Below are 19,087 nucleotides of genomic sequence, written 5' to 3' on the forward strand. Positions count from 1 at the left end.
AAGGAGAGGTCATACTGGAGTAGGGTGGTCCCTAAACCAATGTGACTGGTCCTTATAAGAAGACAGCCAAGTGAAGACAGAAGAACAGTGTTAACACCATGTGACAATGCAGGCAGAGGCTGGAGTTATATAGCGCCAAGCCAAGAAATGTAAAGATGGTCAGCAAACCACTAGAAGCTAAAAAGCAGCACAGATAGATTCCCCAACTGGTTTCAGAAGGAGCATGGAACCTTGATTTCAGACTTCTCGCCTCCAGAAATGTGAGACAATATATTTCTATTGTTTAAGCCACCCAACTTGCAGTACTTTATCATGGCAACCTGAGGAAATTATTGCACTCCCTCCCCTCTAAAACGCTAAGTATTACTGAAAAGAAAGAATTATTCCCCTTTTGACCTACAGAGACCACATGCAGATATTTAAAGCTGAGTTGCAAGAGAAATTGACACCAAAATTACACATTAAAAGATTTAAAATTTTACCACCACCTTCCTGCAAATCCACAGCAGTACTTTTCAAAATTGGATGAAACCACAACCAACAGAAGACATGAAGCAACATGTACACACCTCCCAGTCCATCTCTCTATTTTAGATACAGCAAACCTAGGTAAGCCCAGGACTCTGATGTTTCTTCCCCCCCCACCCACTTTTTTAGGGCCCCACATGCAGCATATGGAAGTTCCCAGGCTAGGGGCTGAATCAGGGCTGCAGCGGCCAGCCTACACTATAGCCACAGCAACGCCAGATTCAACCACATCTGTGAACTGTGCTGCCATTTGCAGCAATGCCAGATCCTTAACCCACTGAGTGAGGCCAGGGATCAGACCCGCAGCCTCATGGACACTATGTTGGTTTCTTAACCGCTGAGCCACAAGGGGAACTCCAGGACTCTGCTGTTTTATCAAGCACCCCTGGACAATTTTGATGAAGTGGTCCATGGACCACACTTGGAAAAATCCTGACCTAAACATTTGATGTTTGCATACTATTAATTAAATGTCTAAAATGCAGAGGTCTCTGATAGCTGGGGTATGTCTATTAATATAATTACTGGAAGGTGCTGTGGCCTTTCCCTCCCACTGACAACCACTGATTGCTTTCCTACATGGGATCACAATTAAGCACCTTTGAACTTTATTTACAACACCAGCTCCTCGTGACTCTCCAGGAGACTTCCCCTAAGACTCCAACTATAACTCTTTCCTGAGTCTCCAGCCTGTCAGATTCCCCCATCAACTCCACAAACTAATGAGTCAATTCCTTAAAATAAATATCTATCTATAAACATGCTATTAGTTCTCTTTTTTTTTTTTTTCTTTTTACAGCCGCACCCAAGGAATATGGAAGTTCCCAGGCTAGGGGTCAAATTGGAGCTGCAGCTGCAGGCCTACACCAGAGCCATGACAATGCCAGATTTGAGCCACATCTGCGACCTATACTGCAGCTCGCAGAAACACTGGATCCTTAACCCACTAAGCAAGGCCAGGGATTGAACCCGAGTCCTCCCAGATATTAAGTCAGGTCCTGAACCTCTGACCACAATGGGAACTTGTGGTTCTCTTTTTCTAAAGAACCCTGACTAATATAGGTGTTAAGAATCAAGTATCTTTTCCATAGTGTAACCAGTGCTTTCAATCAGAAAGATTCCCCAGCAACATTTGGCTACCGACATTTCAGCGAAAAATGTAATACAGAAATTTCAATAAAAATATTACCATGATAATAGCATTAAAAAGTATGAACTAGGAGTTCTCTTCTGGCGCAGTGAGTTAAGGATCCGATGTTATCACTTCTGTGGCTTGGGCTGCTGCTGTGGCGTGGGTTCCATCCCTGGCCCAGGAACTTCCACATGCCACGGGCATGGCCAGAAGAAAAAAGAGATATAGAGATAATCTATGTTGCACATCTATGTCCGTAAATGTTCAAGGTCTAACTTCTGAATACCGCAAAACAGTGCTGAGAAAAATTAAAGCAGGCCTATATAAATGGAGGGATGGATCATCCTACTGGGTCAGAAGACTCAGTACTATTGTTAAGATGTCTATTCCCCCCAAAATGATCTATAGATTGAGTCCATGCAATCCCAATAAAAATCCTACTGTACATATTTTTAAAAATAAATCTACAGGATTATTCTAAAAGTCATGTGAAAATACAAAGAGCCTAGTCTATGAAAAACAACTATGAAAAAAAAGAACAGGAGCTCCCGTTGTGGCTCAGCAGGTTACAAACCCGACTAGTATCCATGAGGACTGGGGTTCGATCCCTGGCCTCGATCAGTGGGTTAAGGATCCAGTGTTGCTGCAAGCTTCTGCGTAGGTTGCAGATGCAGCTTGGATCTGATGTTAACATGGGTGTGGTGTAAGCTGCAGCTCCCATTCAATGCCTAACCTAGGGACTTTCATATGCCATAGGTGCGGCCCCAAAAAAGCAAAGAAAAAAAAAACCAAAGTTGAAGGATAAGCACTATGTTATTTCAAGACTCATAAATCCACAGCAATCAAGGCAGTTTAGAATTGGGATGAAGGCAGATATGCATATCTCAAAGGAACAAAATCAAAAGTCCAGAAATAGACCCATGCATATATGGACAACTGATTTTCAATAAAGCTACAAAGGCAATTCAATGGAGAAAGGAGGCTTTTCAACAAATGGTACTGAGACAAGTGGTACTGAGACAAGTGGATCTTCATATGCCCAAACTAAACTATGATAATGCACCACCTGTAAATGTTAACGCAAAAAGAATCACTGATGTAAATATAAAGGCTAAAACTATATTTTAAGTTCTAAAAAATAAAAATTCTAGAAATGTTACAGTAGAAAAATCCTTTTGACTTTAGGTTAGGTGAAGACTTCTTAGATATGACATTAAAAGCAAAAGCAAAATCATAAATGAAAAAATTCATGCAGTAAATTTCCACAAAATTAAAATTTCTGTTCTTCCAGAAACACTGCTGAGAGAATTAAAAGATAAGCCACTGGAGTTCCCGCTGTGGTGCAATGGGATCAATGGTGTCTTGGAAGCACTGGGACGGCAGGTTAAATCCCCAGCAGGGCATAGTGGGTTAAGGATCAGCATTGCCATAGCACTGGCTTAGGTCACAGCTGCCACTTGGATCTTATCCCTTCCTGGGAACTCCATATGCCTTGGGGCTGCCAAAAAAGAAAAAAATAAAAGATAAGCCACTGAATGATTGAGAGAAAATATTTGCAATTCATGTATCTGCTGTCCAGAATTTAAAATCTCACAATGGTCAATAAGAGGGAAAGAGAGACTCCAATAAATAAGTAGACAAAAGATTTGCACAGATACTTTACCTCAGATACACAGATGTCAAATAAGCACATGAAAAGATGCTCAACACTAGTCATTAGGAAATATAATTGAGCATTATAAGACTACCTCTTTCCGAAAAAGTCCAAAATTAGAAAGACTGACCATACCAAGTATTGGCAAGGTTGTGGAAGACAGAACTCGCATATTTCATACATTGCTGGGGGCAATAAAAAAAATGATGTGACTACTTAGGAAAAAAGTTTTGCAGTTTCTCACAAAGTCAACCTTACAACTATCTTATGAACCCATCATTGTTCTTCTAGGTATTTACTTAGAGAAATCACATGACCAAGCAAAGAATTATATACAAATGTTCACAGAAAGTTCATTTACAAAAGCCCCAAATTGGAAACAACTCAAATATCTATTAACAGGTGAATGGATAGAACAAACTATGGCATATCCACATAATAGAATATTTCTACATCACAGGAAAGGAAAACTAATCTATGGTGACAAAAGATCAGTGGTTGTGTAGGAACGAGGTAGGGTGAAGTGAAGAGGCAGGAGAGAGCTAGGTGGGAAGATTACTAAGGGGCATGAGAAAGATTTTCGAGGTGATGGATATGTTCATTATATTGACTATAGTACTGGATTCACAGGTGCATACATATATCGCCTTAGCATATATTTTAAACATGCACAGTATATTGTATATCAACCACACTTCAATAAAAAATTTGAAATATATTTATATATTCATAAACCTCTGATACAATTAATCAGGTGAAAAATTCTTACAATTATGCTCTTGTAATATTAACTGTGTCTTATCAAATTGGTCCATGCTACATATAAACAAAATAACCATTTGCAATAAAATATACCCAAATATTTAGGGAAAGTTGATGTCCATTTCCTTCTGAAGTACAGAAATAAAAATATTATACCCCAGGAAAATCATAATGATATTTAAGACAGAACTCGCATGGTTATTTCAGGGAATGTACCTGAGTGTCATTATTTGGGAGAAGGGTTCTTTTTTTGGCCGCATCCAGGACATGTGGAAACTCCTGGGCCAGGGATCAAACCCATGCTGCAGGAACAAAGCCAAATCCTCAACCCGCTGTGCCACAAGAGAACTCCAACAAATGCTTTTTAAAAAAAATAAGTTCTATCATTGACTTTTTTTTTTTTCTTTTTAGGGCCGCACCCTCGGCATATGGAGGTTCCCAGGCTAGGGGTCGAATCAGAGCTACAGCTGCTGGCCTACACCACAGCCCCAGCAATGCCAGATCTTGAACCCACTGAGCAAGGCCAGGGATCGAACCCGCAACCTCATGGTTCCTAGTTGGATTCATTTCCGCTGCACCACGACGGGAACTCCTATCATTGACATTTTAAACTAAAACTTGGAAACTGTCTGGTTCTTTTTAAAATACGATTACAAAAGGGGGGGAAAAGCCATAGTCACCAGGGAAGAATCTACATTACAATGTTAAATTATTAGGAAGATCTAACTACTGCATATTTCCACACCCATCTGAGAGAGACAAGGGAATCACTGATTATTATTTATAAGCTGAGAATAATGTGGGTATATTTATTACAAATGAATGTTAAAGACCAACTTCCTTCCCAATTGGACAATCCATTGCTTTTCAGCCAAAAAAAAAAAAAAAGGCTTCTCTCAGATGGGTCGGAAGGGATACTACAAAGCATGGAGCTGCTGATGGAATGACATTCCACCTGCTAAACATCTTAAAAGTATAGTCTGTGAACCTCACAGTAGCTTTTCCACAACATGCTTTTGTTCAGATCTGTGAACTCACTTGAACCAGGAATCAGATCCCACCAAAGACGTGTGAACCATTGGGGTCTCCTCAGGACCACTGCCCTTGAATCTGGAGTAGAAGCTCCAGCCGCCCTCTGGACACAGACTCTCACAGCCTGCTTCCTTCAGACACTTGATATGAGCTCGGCCACCGGCCTGAGGAGCTGCACAGGGTGGGAGAGATCCAGCAGTCACCATGCTTTACTGGTGTAACTGTGCCCCACACCGTGCTAAGCACTGGGTTAGAGACACTGATACAATTGGATCCTGATCATAACAAGCAGAAGTTACAATGAACTTCTCACCAGGGCCTTTCTCTTCTCCTTTGCTCGTTTGTCCCGTAACAAGAAAGTTAATAAGGAATAAGAAGTGGCCTGAATTCATACAGGCACTCACGACCCCGCAATAACCACAGGGCCACAGGCTTACTCCTGTGTTATCACTGAATGCTCTCAGCGACCCTGTGGGTTCAGCACTCTTATCCCCATTGTACAGAGGGGGGACGCTGAGGCTCAGAGAGGGGACCTGTCTCACCCGCCGCGCCCCTGCCTCTAGAAGGAAAGTGGCTCCAGCGCAGGACACCGCACTCACTGGGGCCAGGCGGGACCCCAATAGCTCTACCGTCGAGACAGCCCGGGCATCGAGCCCCAAAGCGGGAAAGAGGCGACTTGAACGTAGACCCCTTTGTCTCCCCACACCCCAGGGAGGCCCAGCCCCCACCGTGGGTACCCACTCTTCCAACTCACTCCCGAACCCCTGAAGGCAAAACCTGTTCTCTTAGCCAGGCCGCTTCGGTCTCCATTAAAAAGTCGTGACGGTCGCCTTACTGACGTCACGTTTCTACGGTAACTGCTAGACGCAGGTCCTCATTCACGGTAACTCAGCACACTTCTTCACACCCACACCCACCCCCCACCTCCATCTTTAGCTTAACGCAAAACACCTTAGCTGTTCAGGCTGCCGTTTGAGAAAACATACTAATTAGAGGCAAGAGCCTGGGATCCTGAGAACTGGTGAAAATCTGTCCAATGTAGAGGGACGAAACATGTGCCTTTCTTCAGGAATTGTGTTTGCTTTAAAGAGACAGTAGGGGCGTATTATCAGTACACAGAGACCCAGGGAAGTATCCTAGGATTCTCGAAAATAAGCTAACCCTCCCTCTGAAGGTGAACGTGTAATATCACAGGCCATGTCAAGCAATTAGCCATCTGTGGCAGAGAAATAAAATACTCTCTGTAGTCGTGTCACTGAATGATCTAGCTACATATACCATAATGTCAATTTAAGAAATCTGTTATTTCAGGGAGGCAAACCTAAAATATCACACCATTTAGCAGGAAAAAGCCTAAGTCAATTGAACCATACATTGATTTTTCCTGGGGAATTCTTAGCCTCCATTCTCATATTTTCTTCCATGTGGAGGGACATCCAGGACCAAACCCATGTAACTCCCTATACACTCGCTCCTCTAGAGCATCACTTAACTGATGAGTGAGGCTGGAAGAACGAACAGGTTGCACAGCCCAGGGTCTCTCTGTCCAAAGTTCTGGAAGCAAGCTGTCCTTAAGGAGGAGGCATTTACTCTGCCCCCAGGGGTGTGCCTATGAATAGATCTTCTCTTTTCTGTGTCTCACTGGCTCCCAAACTATTCTATGGTCTTCTCCAAAATGCTCAAGTCTTTAAGGGGCCTCCCAAACACACCCTTTACATATCTTGACTCCAACTAAGAAATGAGAAAAATACGTCAACTTTATTTCTTTTAAAGGTGATATTGAGGAGTTCCCGTCATGGCTCAGTGGTTAACGAATCTGACTAGCATCCATGAGGATGCAGGTTCAATCCCTGACCTTGCTCAGTTTGCTAAGGATATGGCGTTGCCGCAAGCTGTGGTGTAGGTCACAGACGTGGCTCAGATCCTGCATTGCTGTGGTTGTGGTGTAGGCTGGCAAGTACAACTCCAATTAGACCCCTAGCCTGGGAATCTCCATATGTCGCAGGTGCGGCCCTAAAAAAGATAAATAAAGGTGATATTGAAAAATGTACCTTAGGAGTTCTCATTGTGGCTCAGTGGTAACGAATCTGAGTAGTATCCATCAGGATGTGGGTTTGATCCCTGGCCTCGCTCAGTGGGCTAAGGATCTGGCATTGCCCTGAGCTGCAGTATAGGTGGCAGACACGGATCGGATCCCACGGGGCTGTGGCTGTGGTGTTAGGCCGACAGCTGCAGCTCTGATTCAACCCGTAGCCTGGGAACTTCCACATGTCTCAGGTGTGGCCCTAAAAACAAAACAAAAGACAGAAAAAGAAAAAGAAAAATGTTCCTCATATTTCCCATAAGGCAAGCGGGCTTTGTATTCATCAGCCTTAGAACTGCAGAGACTTATCCACCCAGCAGTGCTGCATTGGGACAGTCAGAAAGGTCCAGGACTTCAATGCATATCTATCTGCTCTCTGGGGAAGGAGTCCAGTCTATGTGGCCACCCTGTAGCAGGGGGTGTTTCAGGACACCTTCTTTGAGAAATACTTCTCAAAACGAGTAAATATCCCCTTGTTCTGATTGTGTACTCACCAAACCACCTTCTGAGGATATGGCTTTCCATCTGTCTCTTGGAGCAGTTTGTAGCAATATCCTGTCCTTCCCTTCACAAGCATGACTGCAGTGGAGTCTTGTCTGTGGAAGGGGACTGGAATAAATTTCTAAAATTCCAAGACTCTGATGAAAATCATACATCATGAAAATTTATCTTGGGGAGTTCCCGTTGTGGCTCAGTGGTAATGAACCCAACTAATATCCATGAGGATGTGAGTTCGATCCCTGGTCTCGCTCAGTGCGTTAAGGATCCGGCCTTTGCCGTGAGCTGTGGTGGAGGTCACAGATGTGGCTTGGGTCTGGTGTTGCTATAGCTGTGGTATAAGCTGGAAGCTATAGCTCCAATTTGACCCCTAGCTTGGGAACTTCCATATGCCACAGGTGCAGCCCTAAAAAAAGAAAAAAGAAAAGAAAATTTATCTTGGGAATCCAAGAATTGAGGAAGTGTTCAAAAATCATACCCATGGATAAACCCACACTCAGACTATAGCCAAAATTATAATGAAGTCCTACCAAACTTTCAAGTATTGGCATACCCCTATCTTAGTCAAAGACTGTAAATTATAGAAGAGAGTTCACCAAACCACATATCTGTTTAACAAACACCACCAAAACAACTTTTTTAAAAAAATCTTTCAGGATTCTGTGTGTTGAATGGGATCAGATGGGTGGTTTTCTGCTCCTTATGGAGTCTATTACCTGGGGCTGCCAGCAGCTGAAGCCTCCACTAGGCTGGTAAATCTGAGAGCTCACTCACATGGATGAGCACGGGTGCTGGTGTCTGCTGAGGGGCTAAGCAGAGGTCTTGACTGCAGCACTTTTCTCCTCCTCTAGATTCCTCCATGAGTAGGGTTGCAGGTTAAATTTAACCCATTTAAATTGAATTTAAGATAAATCATTTTGTAGTGTAAATGTCTCACCTGCAATATTACTTTGTTCATCCGAAATTCAAGTTCCTGCATGTTTATTTGCTAAAGCTGGCAGTTCTAGGGGAGGAGCCTGTGAATCTCTAGGTTTGACAGACCTTCTAAAATGGCCCTTCCACTGGGGCTGGTCTGAGAAAAATGAATAGATCATATCTGGCAGTAAAGACAAAAGCTGTTAATAATTAATTGCTGATGAAATGAAGGGGAATTGAACACTGCCATACATGGTTGGTGCCAAATGGGCATATCTATTTTTTAAGGCCTATATTATTGTGGCTGAATAACTTGAGTGGCTTCTGATAACAGAAGGCTTATTTCACCAACAAGGGAAATTCTTACGAGGGTTTAGAAAAAGATCTCCAAGGTGATTCTGATCTGCAATCTAGTTAAGGGGCCCTGGCTGAAGGGGCAGATCAGGATCACATGAGTTCTCTGATCCATGGAGGAAAGAGCCACTATATGGAGCACATTGTTTAGAGGGGCCCAGATCTAGGCTATTCATGTTAGTGGCTGGATTTAATGTCACAACAGCCACACTAGTGAGGTTGTCACTATACTCTCTCCATGAGTGTGTGTGTGACTGTAAAGCACACACTCCTGAGCACGGAGACAGATGGCAAGGAGCATGTCCTCATGCCCACTCCCAGAGGCATGTGCTGCTGAGGTGGTTGATCTCTGTTCTCCATGTGTTACCTTTCCCTGCAGCAGGGAGCCAGGCTGGTGCTCCTTCCCCCTGCCACATGAGAGGTTGATGACTGGGCTGGAAGCAGAAGTTGTCTGAAGCCAGTGTTTCTTCTGTTCTTTGTGAAAACTTATGGAAATAGTTGGGCTCCTTGTACCTGGTAGGGAGGAAAGGGCATCTGAGGACACAGAGAGGAAAGGATGATTTCTCCCAGAGAGGGATGAGGTTGGAGGTCTACAGGTCCCTCCAGGAGTAGGGACCTGAGCACTGCTCCATATCGATGCTTGGGGGTGCTTGTGGTGGCTCCATAGATGGTCCATTGAGGCTGGGTATATAATTATGACAGATTTTCTAGTTCCAGTCATGGAGCAACAGGATCGGTGACATCTCTGGAGCACTGGGACACAGGTTTGATCCCCATCCGGGCACAGTGGATTAAGGATCCGGTGTTGCCCCAGCTGTAGCTCCATGTGCCACAGGGTGGCCAAAAAAGAAAAAAAAACATAATAATTATGACAGATTTTCTAATGTGGATCCAGGAATGGGATTCCAGCTTTTGCCCTAGTTACAATATACCACACATTCTGAACAGGTGACATCACCTCCAAAGGACTGAAGATTGATTCTTGGGGATAAGGTTTTCATAGATATTACAATGGTCTGTGAACCTCCAAAGGCCCACAGTATATAAACAAAATACTTCTGCAGTATTAAAAATTTTGCATTCTTCTGGGGATTGGGGTTTGGGGGTGATTAGGCAAAAAATGTCTGAAAAGGCTCTTGGGGGGGTGATAATGAAAGAAGATTGAGGAGTTCCCACTGTGGCACAAGGGGATCAGCAGCGTCTCTGCGGTGTCAAGGATTCAGGTTCGATCCCTGGCCTGGCACAGTGGGTTAAAGGATCCGGAATTGCCCTGAGCTGTGGTATAGGTCCAGATGCATCTCGGATCTGGTGTTGCTGTGGCTGTGGTGTAGGCCAGCGGCTACAGCTGCAATTCAACCCCTAGCCGGGGATCCTTCATATGCAGCGGGTGCGGCCCTAAAAAGACCAAAAAACAAACAACCCTAAAAAACAAAAAAAGAAGGAAAGAAGATGGACAGACACTTCATATACACAGTGACCTCTTATGTAAACAATGGGCCAGGGCAGGTCATTTAAACTTCCCCATGGGTACTCACTCAACAACCACTCTTGGTGATGGTGATAATGATCGTGATGATGACTGATGAGAGCAATGAAATGCTGCCTCTGGGGTCAAAAGAACTAGTATGGGATTATGTGATTGACTGCTTTTTAAGATGGTAGTTAGAAAGGGATTGGTCAGAACAGATGTTTCCTCTGAGAAAGATGATATGGAGGGCAGGAAATTAATGTTTACGAAATTAATGTGAACAAGTCTTACTCCAAAGTGTATCTCCTTTCATCTTAACACTTACTCAGTTACCTATTTAATCCTATAACTCAGATAAGGGTAAGAAGTAAGGAGCAGTGAAGCAAATCGGGGAAACTGCTTTGAATGCCTTCTTTGTGCTTGAATGTGAAATTAAAGCTTATCCTCCCCCCCCAAAAAAAAACCCTAAAAAATAAAAAATAAAAAAAAATAAAGCTTATCCCATTGTATCCTGAAGCCACCAGGGCTCTAAGTGCTCTAATCTCTCTGGGCACTGGCATTCTATGCTGCCCAAAGTATTGCTTAATTTATTAATAATGACCTACATTATTTTTATTGTAGTTGATTTACAATGTTATTGAAGTATAGTTGATTTACAATGTTGTGTTAGTTTCTGATATATAGCAAACTGATTCAGGAGTTCCCGTTGTGGCTCAATGGTAATGAACCCAACTAGTATCCATGAGGATTCAGGTTCCATTCCTGGCCCCACTCTGTGGGTTAAGGATATAGCATTGCTGTGAGCTGTGCTGTAGGTTGTAGATGCAATTCAGATCCTGCATTGCTGTGGCGTAAGCCAGCAGCTCCAGCTCCAATTCGACCCCTAGCCTGGGATCTTCCATATGCCATGGGTGTGGCCCTAAAAACACAAAAAAGTGATTCAATTGTATATATACACATATATTTTCATATTCTTTTTATAATGGTTTATTACAGGATATTGATTATAGTTCCCTGTGCTATACAGTAGGACCTTGTTATTCATCTATTTTATATGCAGTAGTTTGTATCTGCTATTCCAAACTCCTAATTCAACCCACTTGCACCCCCTTCCCCTTTGGTAACCATAAGTTTATTTACCATGTCTGTGAGTCTGTTTCTGTTTCGTAAATAAGTTCATTTCTATCATATTTTATTTTTTTATTTTACTTTATTTTTTGTCTTTTTGCCTTTTCTAGGGCCACTCCCACGGCATATGGAGGTTTCCAGGCTAGGGGTCTAATTGGAGCTGTTGCCACCAGCCTACACCACAGACACAGCAACGCCAGATCTGAGTCACGTCTGCAACCTACACCACAGCTCACGGCAACGCTGGATCCTTAACCCAGTGAACGAGGCCAGAGATCGAACCTGCAACTTCATGGTTCCTAGTCGGATTCGTTAACCACTGACCCCTGATGGGGACTCCCATTTCTATCATATTTTAGATTCTGCATATAAGTGAGATCATGTGATATTTGTCTTTCTCTTTCTTACTTCAGTATGATATATTCTAGATCCATGTTGCTGGAAATGTGGAAATGGCATTATTTCATTCTATTTTTTTTTTTTTTTACAGCCACACCTATGGCATATGGAAGTTCCCACCAGGCTAGGGGTAGAATTGGAGCTGCAGCTGCCCACCTATGCCACAGCCACAGTAACATCAGATTCAAGCTGCATCTGTGACCTATGCCACAGCCACAGTAACATCAGATTCAAGCTGCATCTGTGACCTATGCCACAGCTTGTGGCCACACCAGATCCTTAACCCATTGAACCAGGCCAGGGATTGAACCCCAAACCTCACAGAGATGTCGGGTCTTTAACCTGCTGCAGCACAATGCTAACTCCAGCATTTTTCTCTTTTTATCCTCCTTAGCAGTGGAGTTTACTGCAACTCTTATTTTTTATTTTTTTATTTTAAGGGCCACACCTGTGGTATATGGAAGTTTCTGGGCTAGGGGTCAAATTGGAGCTGCAGTTGCAGGCCTCTGCCACAGCCACAGCACAGCAATGCCAGTTCCGAGCCGCAGCTTTCGGCAGTGTGGGATCCTTAATCCACTGAGCAGGTCCAGGGATCGACCTGAATCTTCATGGATACTAGTCAGGTTCTTAACCTACTGAGCCACAATGGGAACTCTAGGGTAGACTATTCTATAAATGTCAATTTGATTCAGTTGATTGATGGTGGTATTCGGTTCATCTATAACCTTGTTGATTTTTTTTTCTGCCTACTAATTCTATTACTGAGAGAGGATTATTGAAGACTCCATTAATAATTATGGATTTGTCTATTTCTCTCTTTCTTTCTTTTTTTTTTTTTTTTTTTTTTTTTTTTTTTTTTTTGCTTTTTAGGGCCGCACCTGCAGCACATGGAAGTTCCCAGGCTAGGGGTTGAATCTATATTGCAGCCAAGCAATGTGGGATCTGAGCTGCATCTGGGACCTACACCACAGCTTACCACAACGCTGGATTGTTAACCCACTGAGTGAGGCCAGGGATCAAACCCGAATCCTCGAAGATACTAGTCAGGTTCATAACCCGCTGAGCCACGAGGAGAACTCCCTATCTATTCCTCTTACCATTCTTCCAGTTTTTCTTCATATATTTTAAGACTGTTGTTATATATTTAAATATATATTTAGAAGTGTTATATCTTCCTGGTGAATTGATGGGCTGTCTTTATCCCCAGAAATTGTGTTTGCTTTCAGGTCTACATTGTCTGATAGTAAATTCTCCCGCTTTTCTTTGGATTAGTGTTTGTGTGGTGCATCTTCATTCATTGTTTTACTCTTAAACTACCTATATTATCATGTTTGAACTGAGTTTCTTGTAGATAACATGTAGTTGGGACATTTTTTTGTTTTTGTTTTTAGGGCCGTACCCGTGGCATATGGAGGTTCCCAGGCTAGGGGTCAAATCGGAGCTGTACCTACCAGCCTATACCACAGCTCAGGGCAATGCTGGATCCTTAACCCAGTGAACGAGGCCAGGGATGGAACCCGCAACCTCATGGTTCCTAGTTAGATTCATTTCCACTGCACCACAAGGGGAACTCCGGGACATTTTTTTGTTTTTTATTGTTTTTAAAATCCATTCTGACAATATAAGTCACTTATGTATTTAGACTGTTGACAATTATTGATATGTTTTGATTTAGACCTACCACTTTATTTTTCATGTTTTGTTTGTCTTCTTTGTTTTTCATCACCCTGTTTCCCCTTTCTTGCCTTCCTTTGGGGCTTATCTGAATGCCTGTTAGTACATCATTTTAATTTTTCTATTGTGATTTTTTTTGGCCTCATCCACAGCATTCAGAAGTTCCCGGGCCAGGGATTGAAACTGCACCACAGCAGTGACACTGCCAGATCCTTAAGCCACTGAGCTACCAGGGAACTCCTCTTTTATGATTCTGAATATATCCCTGCATAACATTTTAGTGGTTGTTCTATGGATTACAAACTATCTAGTTACCTTTTCACAGTCTATTCAGAGTCAATACTTTACCACTTCGATTGATATGCAGAAACCTCACCTTAATAGGTTCCCTTACACTCTCCCCTTTCTGTTACATTTGCCTTATGTATTACATCTACATTGAAATCTACAAGTATAACTACTATACCTACTTTATTGAAAATTCCATCAGTCAAAGTTATATTTTGCTATGGTTTCCCACTATTTTTCTCTCCTTTCAGAAACCCACCCAGCTTTATCTTCATATTCACTTCCTCCCTAGATCTCTATGAATCCTAAATTAGGGAAGGAAGCTGTGGGAATAAAAAAAATTACCATTCACTGTTTTAATATGTATAATAATATTCTAATTTAAAAGTAATGTAGGGAGTTCCCATTGTGGTGTGGTGGAAATGAATACAACTAGTGTCCATGAGGATGTGGGTTTGATTCCTGGCCTTGTTCAGTGGGTCAGGGATCCGGCATTGCTGTGAGCTATGGTGTAGGCTGGCAGCCTGTAGCTCCAATTCTAGCCTGGGAACTGCCATATGCCATATCTTTAGGGAAATGGCCCTAAAAAGCAAAAAAAAAAAAAAAAAAAAAAAACTAAAAACAGAATTTCCAAATGATCCAGCAATCCCACTGCTGGGCTATTTCTGCAAAAAAAAACTCTAATTCAAAAAGATACATGCACCCTAATGTTCATAACAGCACTTACAATCACCAAGACATGGAAGCAACCTAAATGTTTATAGACAGATAAATGGATAAAGATGTGGTATATATAATGGAATACTACTAAGCCGTAAAAAGAATGAAATACTAGGAGTTCCCATTGTGGCTCAGTGGGTTAAGAGCCCAACATATTGTCTGTTATTTGACCCCTAGCCCAGGGACTTCCATATGCTGCAGGTTCAGCCTTAAAAAGAAAAAGAAAACAATAACAGTCCACCCCAAAACAGTAGAATACATACTCTTTTTAAATTCACATGGAACATTCAGAAGTTCCTTTGTAGTGCAGCAGGTTAAGGGTCCAGCATTGTCACTGCAGTGGCCTGGTTCGTTGCCATGCACAGGTTTGAGTGCGGCCAAAAAAAAAAAATGCACATGGAACATTCAGAAAGAGAGGCTATATCCTGGGTCACAAAACAAACCTTATCAAATTTAAAAAACTGAAAACAAACAATGTGTTTTCTGACAATAATGGAATAAAATTCGGAGTTCCCGTTGTGGTCCAGCAGTAATGAACCTGACTAATATCCATGAGGACTCGAGTTCAATCGCTGGCCTTGCTCAGTGGGTTAAGGATCCAGTGTTGCCATGAGCTGTGGGGTAGGTCACAAGATGAGGCTCAGGTCTGGCGTTGCTGTGGCTGTGGCATAGGTCGCCAGCCAGCTGCAGCTCCAGTTGACCCCTGGCCTGGGAACTTACATATGCTGCGGGTTCGGCCCTAAAAAAGATGAAATAAATAAACAAACAAGCAAATAAATAAATAAATAAGTAAAATGAAACTCTAGGAATCAACAATAGAAAGATAGCAGAAACATCTCCAAGAACTTGGGAACAGAACAACGCATATCTAATTAATTCATGGGTCAAAGAGGAAGACTTAAAGGAAAAAAAATACATGAAACAATTAAAATGGAAACCTACAGCTATAAAAAATTGGGGGTTCAGGAGTTCCCATGGTGGCTCAGCAGGGTCAAGAACCTGACATAGTTTCCATGAGGATGCCAGTTTGATCCCTGGCCTCGATCAGTGGGTTGAGGATCTGGCGTTGCCACAAGTTGTGGTTAGTTCACAGATGAGGGTCAGATCTGGCATTGGTGTGGCTGTGATGTAGGCCGGGAGCTGCAGCACCAATTTAACCCCTAGCCTGGGAACTTCTTTTTTTTCTTTTCTTTTTTTTTTTTTTTTTTTTTTTTTTTTTTTTTTTTTGCTTTTTGGGCCACATCTGCAGCATATGGAGGTTGCCAGCCTAGGGGTTGAATTGAAGCAAATAAAATAAAAAAAATAAAATAGGGAAAATGTTATGGGGGAATATGGGTCTCTTGTCATGAACAGTTTCCAGGTGTTTCAGCTTGCTTCAGACCAGACAAAGGAAGTGGGGATATGGGTGTCAGTGACTTTGTTCTCCCTTAGCAGGACCAATAAACTGGCCTGAACCCAATGAAGGATCAGCTGTCCCTCAACTCTCTTTACTTTGTGCAATATATTCACTGGGGTGGGCAAATCCAGAGAGTCTTACCAGCCTGCCTAAGGCCTGTCATGTGTCCTCATCATCACCATCACCAGCCCAACATCGGGTTTCCATAGTAACAACGGCAGGGTCCTGCCATCTCAGCAATAGAGGCTCCATCCACAAGGTTGCTCTTCATGTCTGCTCTTCTCTGTTTGCAAGGAAGGGCAATATTTCTACTTTCAGAGTCCAACACGTTCCTGGCTGCCAAAAGCAAGTGGGCTCACACCTATTTACAAACTCTCCAGTACTTTTCCAGCCCTCTACAGATAAAATACAAACCCCTGACCATGGTGTAGAGGGCCCTGCGATCTCTGGCCCCTGCCTTCCTCACTACCCCTATCTGGGGTCACTCCCCATCTCACACTCTGCTACCCTGGCCTCACTCCATTCCAAAAGGGCCAAACTACTTCCCACTGCAGGTCCTTTGCACAGGCTGCTCACCTTTCATGGGAGTCTCTCCCACCTTAATGCTCTATTTTTCACACTTTGAGTTACCTTTTATTTTTAATATTTTCTTTTTCTTTTTAAGGCCACACCTGCACCATACGGCTAGGGGTCATATTGGAGCTGCAGCTGCCAGCCTAGGCCACAGCCACAGCAATGCCAGATCTGAGCCACACTGGCAACCTACACTGCAGCTTGTGGCAATGCTGGATCCTTAACCCACTGAATGAGGCCAGGTGTCGAAACCCCGTCCTTGTGGATAGTAGTCAGGTTCTTAACCAGCTGAGCCACAACAGGAATTCCTTATTTTTAATTTATTATAATTTATTTTAATGATTTTTATGTTTTTCATTATAGTTGGTTTACAGTGTTCTGTCAATTTTCTACTGTACAGCAAAGTGAACCAGTTTCACACACACACACACATATACCTTCTTTTTCTCACATTATCCTCCATCATATTCCATCACATGTTGACTAGATATAGTTCCCTGTGTTATACAGTGGAACTCCTTATTTTTTAAATTTTTTAAAATGTATTTATTTATTTTTGGCTGCACCAGCAGCATGTGGAAGTTACCAGGTCAGGGATCAAATCTGAACCACAGCAGTGACAATGTCAAGTCCTTAACCCCTTGAGCCACCAGAGAACTCCTTAAGTTACCTTTTAAATGTAATTTCTCAGAGAAGATTTCTGTGCCTCCTTACCATGAATGAGAGTTCTCTTTCATAGGATGCTGGACTATGCCCCCATGAAAACCACTTGAGCAAGAGTGCTTGAAAAAGAGGGAGAAATGCAAGTAGTGCTGATGGCACAGTGCCTGGAAATATTCAGTCTGTAAATATTCAGACTGTAAATATTCAGTCCTGGTATCATACCCTCACTGACCTTGCTCCCTGGTGCAGTTCTCTTTGGTAGCTGAGGAGAGGAGAGAGGAAATGGCTCACCCAACTTCCTGACAGCAGTGAAGGCTCAAGCGATGAGACTCTTGCTCCAGTGTCCCTCTCTGCAGATCCACAGTCACCAAATGCCTCATTTCTCTGGTGCTCCAAGAAGGTCTCAGACTCCCAGCTCATGTACTCACCTGAATTGAACCTACTGAACCCCAAAAGGTCACAGCAAAAGCATAATCACTCAATAGGAAAGACTAAGTATTTTTCTCATTCTCCACTCCATTAGACAACTCATTCTACAGCATTCTTTATCACAAAAATGGCCCTGAATCTGTTACCTAAAGTACATGCCTGCATTCATTTTCCTTCGTCTTTTCACATTTCCAAAATGCTAAGGCATGGTGATGAACTTGAGGTTAAAATAAAATCTCTCCTAAAAAAGGGGAAAGATAGAATGGGAAGGAAATAAACAGCCGCCAGTCTGTACGTTCTAGTTATTTTTTTGGTGTTAGAATCTTTTTACATATTATAAGAGTGAGGCTCAGGAATTCCCATTGTGGCTCAGTGGGTTAAAACTACCCAACATAGTATCGGTGAGGATGTGGGTTCGATCCCTGACCTCGCTCAGTGGGTTAAGGATCCAGCTTTGCTGCAAGCTGCAGTATAGGTCATAGATGAGGCTCAGATTCAGTGTTGCTGTGGCTGTGGTGCAGGCTGACAGCTTCAGCTCTGATGCAACCCCTAGCCCGGTAGCTTCCACATGCCACTGGTGTGGCCATAAAAAGAAAAAAAAAAAAAGAATGAGGCTCAGAGAGGTTAAGTATGTGTCCTAGGGTCACACAGCTAAGAGAAAAAGCTACTATTATAATCCCCACATGCTTGACTCAAAGTCCAGTGTTTGGAATCAGGCACTCAGCCTCCTCTAGATGGACAAAATGTAGAGTAATAGGAACTCTGGTACATCAACTCTGCAGAGCAATTTGGTCATGTCTAGTAGACTGCATCTATCTAATGACACCTCAGATAGACACACAAATATATACCCAAAACTCCTGGCAGGTGTATTGAAGGAGACCGGTATCAGGAAGCCCTTTCCTTTTTTTATTTATTTAATTTTTTCATCTTTTTAGGGTCTCACTTGCGGCATATGGAAGTTCCCAGGCTAGAGTTCGAATTGGAGCTACAGGCTGCCAGCCTACCCACTATAGCCACAGGAACATGGGATCCGAGCCGAGTCTGCAACCTACACCACAGCTCATGGCAACGCCGGATCCTTTAACCCACTGAGCGACAGCCCAGGGCTCGAACCCGTGTCCTAATGGATACTAGTCAGGTTTATTACTGCTGAGCCATGACGGGAACTCCCTGCACTACTCTTTTTAAAATCACAAACCTAAAAACAACTCAAACATTCATCAATGGATCATTCTGGACAAATAAATCATGGTACAATTATACACCAAAATATAATACACCAGCCAAAATGTATGAACTAGAGCTACAGCAATTAAAAATATAGATGAATCTCAGAAACAAAATGCATGGTGAAAATCACAAATTATACAATGACACATAGCTAAATG

At 42.7% G+C, this 19,087-nt stretch overlaps 1 protein-coding gene across 1 annotated transcript in view; it reads right to left on the minus strand.

Moving 5' to 3' along the window:
- Window positions 1-19,087, minus strand: part of LOC106508237 — a 58,787-nt gene that overhangs the window by 29,280 nt on the left and 10,420 nt on the right. Inside the window, exons 3-5 of the mRNA XM_021079858.1 lie at window positions 7,686-7,787; window positions 5,850-5,968; window positions 5,115-5,280 (exon numbers count right to left, since the gene is read on the minus strand). Of these exons, the coding sequence (XP_020935517.1) occupies window positions 5,115-5,280; window positions 5,850-5,968; window positions 7,686-7,787 (387 nt within the window). The remainder of the gene's footprint in view (window positions 1-5,114; window positions 5,281-5,849; window positions 5,969-7,685; window positions 7,788-19,087) is intronic.

Source organism: Sus scrofa, chromosome X (genome assembly GCF_000003025.6).
Source record: "Sus scrofa isolate TJ Tabasco breed Duroc chromosome X, Sscrofa11.1, whole genome shotgun sequence".
Classification (NCBI taxonomy): Eukaryota; Metazoa; Chordata; class Mammalia; order Artiodactyla; family Suidae; genus Sus; species Sus scrofa.